Here is a 15,909-nt window from a genome sequence, read left to right as displayed (position 1 = left end):
GAGAGAGATTCAGGACTGGATTTTATTCCAACGTGTGCTGGGAAGTTATTGGGAGGTGGAGAGCAGGGTGATGACATCATCTGATATAATCTCAGTACATTATAGAATGATCCCTCTGGCTGCTGTGAGAGCAAGAGAGGAAGCAAAGAGACCAGTTATGGCCTTGTTCAGTGATCCAAGATGGAGATGATGGTGCCTAGGACTAGCATAGTAGAAGTGGAGCAGGTGACTACAATCTGATTCAAGACATTTTGAATCAGGGATGAGGAATTCCTCAAAGAGAGGAGTCAAGGATGCTGCCAAGTTTGTTGTTTTTTTAATTTTTAAAAATTTATTTATTTTTGGCTGCCCTGGATTTTCGTTGCTGCGTGTGGGCTTTCTCTAGTTGCAGTGCACGGGCTTCTCACTGCGGTGGCTTCTCTTGTTGCGGAGCACAGGCTCTAGGCATGTGGGCTTCAGTAGTTGTAGCACATGGGCTCGGTAGTTGTGGCTCCCGGGCTCTAGAATGCAGGCTCAGTAGTTGTGGCGCACGGGCTTAGTTGCTCCGTGGCATGTGGGATCTTCCTGGACCAGGGCTCAAACCCGTGTCCCCTGCATTGGCAGGCGGATTCTAAACCAGTGTGCCACCAGGGAAGCCCTAGAGGAGTAAATTCGAAAAACCCGATCATATAGGTAGCATTCAAAAGTCATGGGACTGGATGGGATTGATAAATTCATTCATCAGATATTTATTAAGCCCTTATTTTGTGCTAAGCAGTGTTCTAGGCACTACAGCAATGAACAATACACAAAAATCTATACCCTTCGAACTTACATTCTAATGGGGAGGGATAATAAAATAACATATATAGTATGTTAGCAATCAGTGTTAAGGAGAAAAATAAAACAGGGATGGGTGGGAAGATTGCAGTTTTAAACAGGACGACAAGGAAAGTCCTCAGTGGGAAAATATTATTTGAGCTTGAGTCGTGAAGGTGAGGGCGTGAGCCGTGCACATACCTGGACGACTAGCATTCCAGGCAGAGGCAACAGCAAATGCAAAGGAGCTGAAGCAGGTCGACTAAGTTCACGGAAAAGCAGGGACACTGGCTGTAGAGGACCGAGCTGGGGTAGAGTGGTGGGAGATGAGGACCGAGAGTTAATGGGCTGGGGCGCGGGGGGTTGGGTGGTGAGGGTGAAGAGGAGCAGCTCCAGTACCGACAGAAACTAGGAAGGTGTCCAACAGAGAAGGTCCTAAGCCTCTGCGATTCAGTTTGACGCCAGCCCCGCCCCCAACCCCGCCGAAGCCCCGCCCCACTCTAAGCTCGCGGCTCAGCACCTCGGCCGGAACTCAAGGGACTGGCTCCGGGACCGGAAGCAGCCTTCTACGTTACCTCATTTTGCCCGCGGTCGCGTTTCCGGTAGCGGCGGCGGGAAGCGAGCTAGTGGCGGGCTTCTAGGCCTCTGCGGAGGCGAATCCGGCGGGAATCGGAGCCATCAGAACCGCCACCATGGTGAGGAGGCACAGGCCGGCGGCGCGGGAGCTCCCGAGTCTGTTGTGGAGTGGGGAGCGCGACTAACCGGGAAGGAGGCCGTGGGTTGGCCGCTCCGGGCGGTGAAGGCCCCGGCCGCCGCAGCCCCTCATTCGGGACAGGGAAGACCCGGACCTTGGTCGCTCGGCGGGGTGGGGGAGGGGAAGGCTGGAAATGAGGGTCCGAGGCCAGGGTCGCTCGGTGCAGGAGAAGTTAGAACTGCGTTGCGGTCCTCCACACCGCTGTGACCACAGTGCTTGGGATCCCGTAGGCGCTGAGTAAACTTTGCAGCATGAGTGTGAGTGTCTGGGGTGTCGGAGCAGGTACTAGCGCCGCAGGGGTACTGGGGAAGACCCGGTGAGAGACTCAGACTTGTGAAGGCGGGTGAGGGTCCGAGAAGGAGTTGCGGAAAGAGGTGGAAGGGCTTGTGGCCGAAACTAGAGTCTTGCTTCTAGTAGATGGGGAGGAGTGAACGGAGGATGAACGAGTGGAGGAAAAGTTCAACTCGTTTGTTCAGCATATATGTATGTTTGAGTATGTCTGACTTTTCAGGCCCTGGGGCTGCACAATGAAATGTTTACTTCCCCGAGTTCACTCTCTGTTTGGGGACACGGATAGTATAATTCGGAATGGTAATTCAGCATTAAGTAAAAGTAACGGCGTGGGGCGGGGTAAGAAGGCTTTCTGGAGCAGAGTCCTGAAAGATTGTCAGGCGTTTTCCCAGCGAAAATGGGAGAGAATAGTATAGATCCGAAGGATTGCCAGAACAAAGCATGAAGGGTAGCACTATTGAAAGTTCCTGGAGGGGAAAAGGAAGAATGAGGTGGGAGGAATTGGCAGGAGTCTGGTTATTAATGGCTTTACATGCTACTTCATTTTGTTGGTGATGAAGGATGCGATGCCACTGAAGGATTTTAACCAGCAAAATGGCATGAACTTAGTTGTGTTTAGAAAGATAACTGTTCGGTAGCTGTTATATATTGGGTGAATTGAAAGCAGGGAAACCTAGTAGGGTATTGTTTGGAGAATTGATTAGAAGAGTAGGCACTGGATTCAGGCTGACCAACTTCCAACACAGCTTAACCTCTTACAGCCTCAGTGGCCTCATCTGTAAAATCTGATGTTAAAGATTAAGTGAGAGAATAGTGTTTATGGCAGTGCCTGCCAGTGAGCACCCAGTAAGAATTAGCTGTACAAGACAGATGCACCAGTATATGTTACCATAAAGGTTCAGACCATGTGGTTAGAAGCTGTGATTACAGTTGGGTTAAAATGGTCATCTGAAAGAGACTGAACCACATAACTTGGGTCTCCAGGATGGCAGGAGTCGAGATTCCAATCCATGCATTTGTAGGTTCAGAGCACCTGTGCTCGTCCAGGCTCACAGAGATGAATAGTAAGCACAGTGCCTGGTACTTAGAAGGCCCTTGCATGAGTTTGGATTGGCCTATACCAGTCAGACTGATAGGAGGCTGATATAACAAAGCAAATGCCAGGTCATTTATTTCTAGAGAGAAGTGTAACTGCCAAGGGTACTTGACATTCTCATTGTGAGGTCTATATAGTCTCTCTGTTTTACCAAAACTACATTGGAAGCCAGGCTATAAAGCAGAATAGGTTGTTGGGTTAATTAAGGAGTGTATCAGGTTATATATTCTCATTTTGTGTTCAAACTCATTAGCACTGAGCACCAGAAAGATTTTCTCTCCTAAAGGTAGTCTTGGAGACACACTAACAAATTATTGATTTGGGGGATTCTATTCTGGCTTCCAAGCTGATCAGCTCCTTTCTGATAACAAGCTCTTCATTGATTGAATTCTTAGTGCCAGTCCCATTCTAGCTCTTTTACCCAGTCTTTTTAATGGGATGTTGGTGTTCGACAGCACCTATAATCTACACAATGGCAGATGGCTAATCTGTGATATACTTGGGTTTCATTGGTTTGGAACCACCTTACCCTCTCACCCATGAAACATACACAACATAGACAAAGGCAATTGTAATACGAGAAAGATGATTTTAAGGGAAGGAAGAATAACAGGTCAGGGTTGAAAACAGAGTGATGTGAGAGAATTCCCAGGAAAAGTCTGTGGCTGGAAGACAGAGCTGAGAATACTGAGAAAGACAGACATGGAAAAGAAGGCTGCAGCAGAAGTTTTAAGGAAGGACCAGGGCTATGTGGGTCTAAAAGAGCTGAGTCCCATTCTTGCTGATTTCTCCTTGCAGACCGTGGGCAAGAGCAGCAAGATGCTGCAGCACATCGACTACAGGATGAGGTGCATCCTGCAAGATGGCCGTATCTTCATTGGCACCTTTAAAGCTTTTGACAAGCATATGAATTTGATCCTCTGTGACTGTGATGAGTTCAGGAAGATCAAGTGAGGAGTGGGCTGTGGGGGGAGGGATTGGGTGGATGGGGAGTGGATTGGGTGGGTGGGCCAAGTGACAGGCGGTGATGTAGCTAGCTAGTTCCTCTTGGTTTACTTTCCTGTTTTACAGGGCAGATTAAAATGGGGATGTTGGACACTAAGACATCTCTTTCCTTAGTCTTGCTGTCTACTTCTAGCAGAGTACAAATTGTAAGGAGGGCTGCTAGGCTTTTTGTTTCTCTGACTTTGCGTGCCCCTGGGTACTGGGGTAAAGGGCTCTCATGTTCTCCCCACAGGTGTGTAAGGGGGGAGAGCTTGATTTTCTGGCCTCATTGCCTATTTGTAAAGCTGTAGCCTAAAGGGCTCTCCCAGTGCAGCCTGGTCTGAAACTGCTTTAAGAAGCCTCTGACCCTCTTCAGGGTAAGTGCTCAGCTCCCCTTGGGGGTTTGGGGCCAGTGATTTTTTGTTGGCATTTATAGAAACAATTGGAGAATACAATTCCATAAGTTACTAGGTAATTCCCTTGTCTTAGGACTCACAGATCTTAAGCTTCTAGGCTATTAAAAGATGTGGTCTTGCATTTCATCCTATTTTACATTCAAGGCATCTTGAGGCCCAGAGAAGTTACATGACTTCCATGATCATCCAGCTCTCTTTTGCCACGTGCAGCGTCCATAGTATGTTGCCAGTGGCTGTGAATTCCCTTTGATTCTCTTTGGGACAGTTGTTTTCTTTGTGGCATGAGGTCAAGAAATACAGCACAGAAAATGTGGTAGAGATGGCTGAGTGCCAGGTACACATTAGACAGTGACCAACAGATCAGTGTAGAACTATTCCAAATTGTTCTCTTCTGTATTTTTAAATGAAACTAACTTTATTCTGATAATTAAAAAGTGCCTATTAGAAAATATTTATTAAAAGTACATAAAAGTATGTGAGAAAAAACTTAAAATACCCAGAAAGGGTTTTTTTTTAAAATGTGAAAGGGCAATACATGCTTTTATTAAATAAGAAAATATAGATAAGTCAAAAAAAAAAGAGGAAAAAATGACACCCACAGAAAACTACTGTTAATTTAATATAAAATATCACTAAAATGAAACCTTTAAGTTATTTTTAAAAATCAGGGTATTTTGTGTTTATTTTTAGGATATTGGCTGTGGCTTTCCTTTCCTTTCCCCATCTTGTTGCGGTTATTTTTCCTGGTTTACATTCATTTATATTTTGTTCATACTTCTCTGGTTGTTGCTGTTTGGAGATTTCTGTTTTTTGTTCTTTGAGGACAGAGGTGTAATTTCTATGTAGTTAACTCTTAACCTTTTCCTTTATAGCTTCTATTTCTAATGTGAGGTGAGGGGTGGAGTTACAGGCCTGTGGGGTTGAATTGGTACTAGAAGAATATTGCATGTAAGTGGAATGAGTGGGATTCAGTTGACTGAGGAATTGTTTTGGCTGCCTCCTGGCACTGGTGAGGCCTTAAGCTAGAGGGAGGAAAAGGGTAATAGCAAAGAAGAGTTGACTGAGGAAAGGCTTTCACAGTGGCTACATGAGTGAGCCAGGGCTGGGCTTTCTTGACTCTTACCCTGTCTCTTGGTCTGTGCATCCTATTGGCACGGGAGACAACCACCTAAGGGGTTACAAGTTCAGCCTGTGAAGACTGTCCAGAGGAGCTGTCTTAGGGAAAGTTTATGTACCATTTGTCAGTAGATATAGAGTAAAACAAATCTTGGAGGGTCCTTAGGTAGGTGAACTTGAACTTCACCCTTTTTCTAATGCTTGCTTTTTTGTTCCTTCTCCTAAACCTGTCTTTAGACCAAAGAACTCAAAACAAGCGGAGAGAGAAGAGAAGCGAGTCCTTGGTCTGGTGCTACTTCGAGGGGAGAACCTGGTCTCAATGACAGTAGAGGGACCACCTCCCAAAGATGTAAGTCAGCAGAGAGCCTGTGCAAGGCCAGGAACCTTGTACAAGGGAGGCCCCACCTGAGCCAGGCTCTGTGTGAGGTTCTCTCTTTCATTGCAGTACTCACAGGCATCCTCTGGTTTCTGTCCCCCTTTTACAGATAATAAACCAGAATCTTAAAGAGGTTACCTTGCAAGTAAGAAGTAGGGAACTAGAATTTGAGGGTTTCTAACTTGAAAGCCATCCCTTCTTCTTTAGTTGATGGACATAGTGAGTCAACAGAAGAGGCATCTAAGGCCATCCGGGTCAATTCTTAATGTGATGACAGTTTAGTGGACCATAAAAAGTCATAACTCCAAACAGTAGAATACATACTTACTTATTTTTTGTTCAGTTATAGAATAATAGTTAATGTTTATTAAGCATCTGCTATGTGCCAGGCTCTGTGGGACCTTCAGTATGATTTAATCCTTATAAAAGTCTTTTGAGATAAATTATTCCCACTTTATAGATAATACAGACTGAGGTTTAGTAACTTGCACAAGGTGTCACAGCTAGAAAGTGGTGATACTGGCTTTTGATTCCAGGCAATCTTGGTTCATTAACATCAGCCTACCTTTAGAAATAGAAGAGGCTTTAGAGAATCTAACCAAATTTTTTTTCCCTTTTTCATTTTAATATATTGTTTGTTAAAGGAATAATCCTCTTACCTTGTTTTAATTTTTGTCCACATGTATTTTTTTTTTACTTAACATGTAATAGGTATGTAATATATCATTCTGCTTTTTCGCTTAACATTGTAAACATTTTTCCTGTTGCTGTACACTTTTAAAAAGTCATGGGCTTCCATGGTGGTGCAGTGGTTGAGAGTCCGCCTGCCAATGCAGGGGACACGGGTTCGTGCCCCGGTCCGGGAAGATCCCACGTGCCGCGGAGCGGCTGGCCCCATGAGCCATGGCCGCTGAGCCTGCGCGTCCGGAGCCTGTGCTCTGCAACGGGAGGGGCCACAACAGTGAGAGGCCCGTGTACCACAAAAAAAAAAAAAGAAAAAAAAAAGTCATGTTAATGACTTAAAGATACTCTCAAGTGAGTACAGAGTAGTTTATCCTAGTCATTTCCTTCTTTTTAGACTCTTACATTGAAGCTTTTCCTGATTGTAAATGTCTGCAGGGGACAGCATATGTACCTACTCATAGCTACTCTAATGTTGCCCATTGTAAACCTTCATGACCACAACCAGTTTTGTCATAACCCCATTTGCAGATGAGGAAAAAGTCCTAGAATGGTGGGATTACTTGCCCACTGTCACCCACCAGGTGAGAATCAGAGCTGGTACTGGACCTCATGTCTCTTTGATGCCAGGTCAAGTGCTCTTGTCTGCCATACCCTTCTGAATGGAGCCCTGGCCATGTGTTGGTTTAATTTTCATAGGAGTGCATACAGGTTGAGTTGTGCATGTTTCTCTTGACTTACTCTTAAGTTCTTCTAGCCTGCTAGGCATATAATCATGGATGGAGGAGGAATGGTGTTAACACATAGGTGGGTAGTGTTTATCAGAAGCTGTTTCAATGCCCTATAAATCTGAGGAGTTCTCTTGGCAATGATATTTCAAAGTGTACTTCTGATTCTCTAGGCCACAAGCATTTTAACATGAATCTTTATTTTTCAGACTGGCATTGCACGAGTGCCACTTGCTGGAGCTGCTGGGGGCCCAGGGATTGGCAGAGCTGCTGGCAGAGGAATCCCAGCTGGTGTTCCCATGCCCCAGGCTCCTGCAGGACTTGCTGGGCCGGTCCGTGGGGTTGGTGGGCCATCCCAACAGGTGAGGAGTTGGGGAAGGGGGTACCAACGTCTGGTGGTTAAAATAAGGGATAGAGTGAGGGTCCACAGTTTGCGAAGAGTCCAGAATGATCAATCAACCTATGATTGTCAGGCTATCAGTATTTCACTGTGCTTCACATATGGTCCCAGAGTCAAGCAAAAAGGAAAACTTGCTATTATAAATAATATTGATGCTATTAAAGTAAAGATGCAGGGGATTTCCCTGGTGGTCCAGTGGTTAGGACTCTGTGCTTCCACTGCAAGGGGTCATGGGTTCAATCCCAGGTCATGGAACTAAGATCCCACATGCTGCGAGGTGTGGCCAAAAAATGGGAAAAATAAGTAAAGAGATGTATAAAAAGTATTTTGGCCAACTGAATTGGAACAAAGTGTTTCCATGACAGCATTTGAATTCTTGACCCTTGAACAATGCAGGGGTTAGGAATGCCAACTGTTTAGTTGAAAATCTGCTTATAACTTTACAGTTGGCGCTCTGTATCCAAGGATTCGACCAAGATTGTATGTAGTACTGTAGTATGTATTGAGAAAAATCTGCGTATAAGTGGACCCTGGCAGCTTAAACCCATGTTCAAGGTCAGCTGTACTACAGCTCTTGCAACCTATTATCAGTCTTATTTGAAAATGCAAGTGCCTTAACTGATTTGGATTGGGCATACTTAACTTAGGCCTAGAAAATGGGAATTGAGCATTCAAGCGTGATCTTCTCTGACAGATAGTTTTATTTTTTATTTACTTATATTTATTATTTTTAAAAATTTACTTATTTATTTTTGGCTGCGTTGGGTCTTCATTGCTGTGCGCGGGCTTTCTCTAGTTGCGGCGAGCGGGAACTGCTTTTCGTTGTGGTGCGCGGGCTTCTCACTGCGGTGGCTTCTCTTGTTGCGGAGCATGGGCTCTAGGTGCACGGGCTTCAGTAGTTGTGGTGCATGGGCTCTAGAGTGCAGGCTCAGTAGTTCATGGGCTTAGTTGTTCTGCGGCATGTGGGATCTCCCCAGACCAGGGATCGAACCTTGGCAGGTGGATTCTTAACCACTGCACCACCAGGGAAGTCCCTGGCAGATAGTTTTAAATAGGAAGTCTGATACCATGAGTTGTAGCTTAGGGGATTTGGCGTCTGCTGTTTCTTTACCAAGTTGGGGAGGAGAGTGGGACACCGCATTGCACTGTACTGTTCTGCCTAACTTCCTTCCTGTGTCCTCTTAGGTGATGACCCCACAAGGAAGAGGCACTGTTGCAGCAGCTGCAGCTGCTGCCACAGCCAGTATTGCAGGGGCCCCAACCCAGTACCCACCCGGCCGTGCGGGTCCTCCCCCACCTATGGGCCGAGGGGCACCCCCTCCAGGTGAGAAGCCCATGAGGAGAACCTTGCTAATTGATAGAAGATGCCTTAGCTGGATTTATGATGAGACATAACCTTGACTGAAACTGATGACGAGTTTGTGTAATTAAGCAGGATTACTCTGAGATCCAGCTTGGTTGACTGACTGTGGAACTATCTGGGCAAGAGCCTCACTTCTTTGGCTCAAGTCCTGGTTTGCTAGGAGGGGCTGGGAGGGTGGAATGGTCCTTCCGTCTCCAAACTTGGTGGACAGTTTTGTATGTTTCCTGCTACCTTTTCAAGACAGACACTTGAGCTATATTCTTGGGGCTTTTCTCTTGCAGGCATGATGGGCCCACCTCCTGGTATGAGGCCTCCCATGGGTCCCCCAATGGGGATTCCCCCTGGACGAGGCACTCCAATGGGCATGCCCCCACCAGGCATGCGGCCCCCTCCCCCAGGGATGCGAGGTAAGTGCCTGCAGCAGTGGCGTTGACTTCCTTCTCTAGAGCCATGTTTGGGATGGGAAATGGAGGGAAGATTGGATTTTGACCATACCTTTGGGCTTTTAGGCCTTAAGCCTCGGGAAGTGAACTCTTAGAGGACAGTTTTGTCCAGAAAGGAAAGAGGGAACAAGCATTTCTTAAATTGACCTTACCTCCCTCTTAGAACAGTGAGAGCAGCCCTGTACACAGGGCTCAGTGTCCAGGGCAGTATTCTCAGGTCACTGTGAAATAATGCATTCTGTTGCATGACGAACAAAGGTCTTATGCCCTTTGGTTTGGGAGTGTCTAGTAATTAAGGAGGAGCTCTATGCTTTGCTACACTATTATGTATATCTGTTTAATTCCAGTTGAGAAATGCTGAAGTAGATCAGCTCTCTCATTTTATAGATGAGGAAACAGGCCCAGAGAGCTCAGTGTCCAGACCAGTGTTCTTTCCACCGAGCCATAGTGGCCTCTAAGTTAACCCATGGCCAAACCTGCTGACCACTGTGTCTCTAATTCGGGTTTTCCATTTATGAGCTTTATAAGCATAGGAGCCCAGTTAGCCCCAGAGAAGTCCCCCTCTGATCATTTGATAACTGCAGGGTGTGGGAGGCTGGGGTATGGTGGGGATTCAAGTTGCAGATCAGGCACTGACTAAACTTCTTACTCTTACTTCAGGCCTTCTTTGACCTTGGCCACAGAGTTATGGAAGTAGCTCCACAGAGGCGTGGGCCCGATTCCCCAGGGCCACGTTACCACACCTGTTTGTTTGTTAAGCCGTTGTTCCGCGGAGTCTCACCGGATTGTCTGGTTTCCCTTACAGGGCCCCCTCCCCCGGGAATGCGCCCACCAAGGCCCTAGACTCATCTTGGCCCTCCTCAGCTCCCTGCCTGTTTCCCGTAAGGCTGTACATAGTCCTTTTACTTCCTTGTGGCCTGTGACACTAGTTTATAATAAACTCTTAAGAGAATATTATAAATGCACCTGGTATGTTTCTTTATTTTCAGAAAAACCTTTCATATGCTGGGTGCTTAATACGAGTCAAGAAGCGTTGCCTTGAAAAAATTTAGCCCTAATCCGTAGCTGCTTCCCTTGTAAAATACTGTAATCATTTGCAGATGCACAGCCTCATCCAAGAGAATTACAAAATTGAACTACAAGAAGACATTTCACTTGTCAAACTGGCAAAGATCATTTTGTTGAAATAAACATTCGTACCCTATTGTGATTGGTATGTCCTCTTTGGAAGGCACTAATCTAGATAACTTCTTGAGCAGTACTTTTATTTTTTAGAAACTAAATGTTACAGTTTATTCCATCTTCATGATTAAAGGCATTACAGGGCAGGGTGGGTAAGCAAGGCAGATAAAGCAAACCCCCCCCCCCCAACATTTAACCAGATGCCTCATTTTGGTGTTTTTATCATACACAGGTTGACTTAATTCATTGACTTAAGTTGAAAGGTGGCAACAACAAATCTTTGCCATTTAGGATCTTCCTCCTTAGCTACTACAAGGATCTTAATTCCTGAACTATACCATGAGCTCTGAAATGGTGTTCACCACACTGTTTTGAAGTTTTCACATCAATATGAGATCTGACACCTCTTGTTAAGGTAGGGAACTGTTAAAAGCTGTCTTTCTCTTGGCTCACCCAGTCCATCAGCAATCTTAACAATTAAGTTACTATATAAAAATAAAACTGTGCTCCCAAGCATTGATTTTCTAGAGCATTAGCTCCCTGAGAGAAAAGAGAGATCCTAACCAGTTACTTCCATGAACAGTAACCCCAGTACAGTGTACGGAATGTCCTTCGAAGCATAGCTCAGGAGGTTAGGCAACCTTGGTCATCCTGACGAGCTTATCAGCATTTACATACAAGATACATTTAAAACTGATCCCAGACCAAATATTGCAACCATAATCCCAAATAATCCCATTATTTAGTGTGCTGAAATGCCAAAGCCAGATATCTCAAAGAGTGATGGTTCATCATTTTCTACAAGTGAGAGGAAAATACCGAGGAAAGGAAACTCCTCCCTCATAAATTTATCAAATCCATGCTATCTTCACAGCTTTAATTGACACGATCCAGAGTCCTCAATTTCCTGATATGAGTCCATTTTCAAGGTGACTGTCAAGGTCAAAAAGAACTTTCAGTCTTTTCTTTGCCATGCCCATGAACCTCCAGTCCTTCAATAGGAATCTCCTCCTTTACTGCTTTCTGAACTCACTGCTGAGTGCTTGAAGAGGTCGGTGCATGGGTCCCCATTGAACTTCTCTGCAAACCAGCAATTGAAGCACTGGTCACACTTGTGCTTCGTGTCAGTGCAAGCCTCTCTTAATGCTGTTCATGGTGTCAGCATCCACAGCAGTTGAGCAATACTTTAGGTTATCATATTTTTCTACAACAAAGCTGAAGGAAATACTAAAAATGGAAATCCTATTGGAAGAGGAACAGTTTTGGTGTAACTTTCTCCTGGGGTCATATGCATACATGTAATCTAATCCAATTTTTGAGTTGTGGGGTATCCATGACTTCTTTCACCCAAAGTCTATCTTTAGTTGATAGGTCACTAAACTACTCTAGTAGTACATCAGGCTTAAAGGATACAGAAATAAGGTGGATACTTTAAAAATTACTGCCTTGCAGGGGGACCATTCTAAATGCAAAGGAGACATTAATGAAAAAGAAGAGACTAGTGTTGTAGTATGGAGGTGTTTCTCCAGGGATAGTAAGGTGGTTCACCATAAAAACAATCAAATATGCCAAGCTAATAAGACAAGAAGAAAGCCATATAATCTCAGTAGATGCAGAAGACATTTGGTAAAATTCTAACACTCATTAGGAATAGAAGGGAAATTTATAAACATGATACAGGGATTTATGAAAAAAACACAGCAAACATAATAGTGAAAGACTGAAAACTACCTTTAAGATTAGGAATAAGACAAGGGTGTCCACTTTCACCACTCACTGCTATTCAAAATTATACTGGAAGTTCTAGAAGAGCAATTAAGGAAGAAAAAAGCCAAATTGGGAAGGAAAAAGTAAAACTTCACAGATAAAATCCTATATATAGAAAATCCCAAAGAATCCATAAGAAAGCTCCTAGAGCTGATAAATAAATTCAGCAAAATTGCAGGGTATGAGATTGCATACAAATCAACTATTTCTATACACCAGCAACAATCTGAAAAAAATTTTTTAATTGCATTTACAACAGCAGCCAAAAGAATAAAATACTTGGGAATCAATTTAAACAAGGAGGTGAAAGATTTGTACACTGAAAATTACAGGGACTTCCCTGGTGGTACAGTGGTTAAGAGTCTGCCTGCCAATGTAGGGTACATGGGTTTGAGCCCTGGTCTGGGAAGATCCCACATGCCGTGGAGCAACTAAGCCTGTGAGCCACAACTACTGAGCCTGTGCTCCAGAGCCCGCGAGCTACAACTACTGAAGCCTGTGCTCCGCAACAAGAGAAGCCACCTCAATGAGAAGTCCGTTCACCGCAATGAAGAGTAGCCCCTGCTCACTGCAACTAGAGAAAGCCCATGCGCAGCAACAAAGACCCAACACAGCCAAAAATAGATAATAAACAAATTTATGAAAAAAATAAACTTACAAACATCCTGAAAGAAAACCTAAATAAATGGGAAAACATACCATGTTCATGGATTGGAAGACAATTTTGTTAAAATGGCAGTATTTCCCAAAGTGCTCTATAGATTAAATGCAATCCCTATCAAAATTCCAAAAAAAAAATTTTTTTTTTGGCAGAAGTGGAGAAGCTCATCCTCAAATTCTTTGAAGCTTCAACGGGTCCTGAATAGCAAGAACAATCTTGATGTCTCACACTTCCTGATTTCAAAACTTAGTACAAAGCTTGAGTAATCAAAACTGGTATGGCATAAGGATAGACATAGACCAATGGAATGGAATTGGGAGTCCAGAAATAAGCCCTTGTATATGTGGCCACAGAAGTGCCAAGACCTCTCACTGGGAAAAGGATAGTCTGTTCCACAAGTGGTGCTAAGGCAACTGGAAAACCACATACAAAAGAATGAAGTTGGACACCCAGCTCACTTCATATATTACTCATTAACTCAAAATGGATCAACAATCTATAAGAACTAAAACTATAAATTACCAGAAGAAAACAAATAAGTCTTGATGGGCTTGGGTTTGGTGATAGGTTCTTAGATTTGACACCAAAAGCACAAGAAACAAAAAAAAATGGACTTCATCAAAATTAGAAATTGCATCAAAGGACATTATCAAGAGTGTGAAAAGGTAACTTACAGAATGGGAGAAAATATTTACAAATCATATATCTGATTTGGGTTTAATATTCAGACTATATAAAGAACTTTTACAACCCAGCAATAGAAAGGTAAACAGCCCAATTAAAAAGTCAGCAAAGGAATTGAATACACAGTTCTTCAAAGAAGATATACAAATGGATGACACATGAAAAACTGTTCAACATCATTGGTCATTAAATTCAAATCAAACCCACAATGAGATACCACTCCAACCCACTAGGATGGCTTTAATGGGGAAAAAAGTTGGCAAGGATGCACAGGAATTGTGCATTGCTGGTGAGAATGTAAAATGTTGCAGCCACTGTGTAAAATGGTTTGGCAGTTCCTCAAAAAGATAAACAGAATTACCATATGATCCAACAATCCTACTCCTAAGTATATATCCAAGAGAAATGAAAATATATGTCTCCACAGAAACTTGTACACGAATGTTTATAGCAGTGTTCATAACAGGCAAAAGGTGGAAACAGCCCAACTGTCCATCAGTGCATGAATGGATAGATAAATTGTGGCCTATAAATTCAATGGAATATTATTCAGCCATAAAAGGAATGAAGTATTGATACCAGCTACTACTTGGATGAACCTTGAAAATATTCTGCTAAGTAAAAGAAGCCAGACACAAAAGGGCACATATGACTGCTTTTTGGTTTTTTTTTAAATTGAAGTATAGTTGATATACAATATATAAGTTACAGGTGTACAATATAGTGATTCACAGGTTTTAAAAGTTATACTGCATTTATAGTTATGTTTTTTAAATAGCTCTTTATTGGAGTATAATTGCTTCATAATACTGTGTTAGTTTCTGTTGTACAACAAAGTGAATCAGTCATATGCATACATATATCCCCATATCCCCTCCCTCTTGAGCCTCCCTCCCACCCTCCCTATCCCACGTCTCTAGGTTGTCGCAAGTCACCGAGCTGATCTCCCTGTGCTATGCTGCTGCTTCCCACTAGCTAACTATTTTACATTCGGTAGTGTATATATGTCGATGCTACTCTCACTTTGCCCCAGCTTCTCCCTCCCCCGCCGTGTCCTCAAGTCCATTCTCCATGTCTATGTCTTTATTCCTGCCCTGCCGTTAGGTTCATCAGTACCTTTTTTGTTTTTTTAGATTCCATATATATGTTTTAGCATACAGTATTTGTTTTTCTCTTTCTGACTTACTTCACTCTGTATGACAGACTCTAGGTCCATCCACCTCCCTACAAATAACTCAATTTCGTTCCTTTTTATGGCTGAGTAACATTCCATTGTATATATGTGCCACATCTTCTTTATCCATCCATCTGTTGATGGATATTTAGGTTGCTACCATGTCCTGCCTATTGTAAATAGTGCTGCAATGAACATTGTGGTACATGTCTCTTTTTGAATTATGGTTTCCTTAAGGTGTATGCCCAGTAGTGGGATTGCTGGGTCATATGGTAGTTCTATTTTTAGTTTTTTAAGGAACCTCCATACTGCTCTCCATAGTGGTTGTATCAATTTACATACCCACCAACAGTGCAGGAGGGTTCCTTTTTCACCATACCCTTTGCAGCATTTATTGTTTCTAGATTTTTTGATAACGGCCATTCTGACTGGTGTGAGGTGATGCCTCATTGTAGTTTTGATTTACATTTCTCTAATAGTTAGTGTTGTTGAGCATCTATTCATGTGCCTCTTGGACATCTGTATGTCTTCTTTGGTGAAATGTCTATTGAGGTCTTCTGCCCATTTTTTAATTGAATTGTTTGTGTTTTTGATATTGAGCTCCATGAGCTGTATGTATATTTTGGAGATTGATCCTTTGTCCATTGTTTCTTTTGCAAATACTTTCTCACATTCTGAGGGTTGTCTTTTCATCTTGTTTATGGTTTCCTTTGCTGTGCAAAAGCTTTGAAGTTTCATTAGGTCCCATTTGTTTATTTTTGTTTTTATTTCCATTACTCTAGGAGGTGGGTCAAAAAAGATCTTGCTGTGGTTTATGTAAAAGAACGTTTTTCCTATGTTTTCTTCTAAGAGTTTTATAGTGTCTCGTCTTACATTTAGGTCTTTGGAGTTTATTTTTGTGTATGGTGTTAGTGTTCTAATTTCTTTTTTTTTACATGTAGCTGTCCAGTTTTCCCAGCACGACTTATTGAAGAGGCTGTCTTTTCTCCATTGTA

The 15,909-nt window shown here is 43.3% G+C and overlaps 1 protein-coding gene across 2 annotated transcripts; it reads left to right on the top strand.

Moving 5' to 3' along the window:
- The first annotated feature begins 1,359 nt into the window (after positions 1–1,359).
- Positions 1,360–10,411, top strand: SNRPB (small nuclear ribonucleoprotein polypeptides B and B1). 2 transcript variants are annotated; one of them, XM_081257206.1, is made up of 7 exons: positions 1,360–1,493; positions 3,738–3,889; positions 5,693–5,804; positions 7,450–7,602; positions 8,826–8,964; positions 9,285–9,410; positions 10,252–10,411. In XM_081257206.1, exons 1-7 carry the CDS (start codon positions 1,491–1,493, stop codon positions 10,287–10,289), a joined length of 723 nt encoding a protein of 240 aa, XP_081113332.1. In that variant the 5' UTR covers positions 1,360–1,490; the 3' UTR covers positions 10,290–10,411. The 2 variants fall into 2 exon arrangements, with proteins under 2 accessions (XP_081113332.1, XP_081113333.1); XM_081257207.1 differs by having other exon boundaries at positions 1,361–1,493; positions 10,107–10,411.
- Positions 10,412–15,909: the final 5,498 nt, after the last annotated feature.

Source organism: Mesoplodon bidens (assembly GCF_964165515.1).
Source record: "Mesoplodon bidens genome assembly, chromosome: 15".
Taxonomy (NCBI): Eukaryota; Metazoa; Chordata; class Mammalia; order Artiodactyla; family Ziphiidae; genus Mesoplodon; species Mesoplodon bidens.
This window is presented reverse-complemented; position numbering and strand designations above follow the sequence as displayed.

Coding starts and splice junctions, on each gene's coding strand:
- SNRPB (XM_081257206.1), top strand. Junction 3,890..5,692: donor GATGAGTTCAGGAAGATCAA/GTGAGGAGTGGG, acceptor ACCTGTCTTTAG/ACCAAAGAACTCAAAACAAG. Junction 5,805..7,449: donor AGGGACCACCTCCCAAAGAT/GTAAGTCAGCAG, acceptor TTTATTTTTCAG/ACTGGCATTGCACGAGTGCC.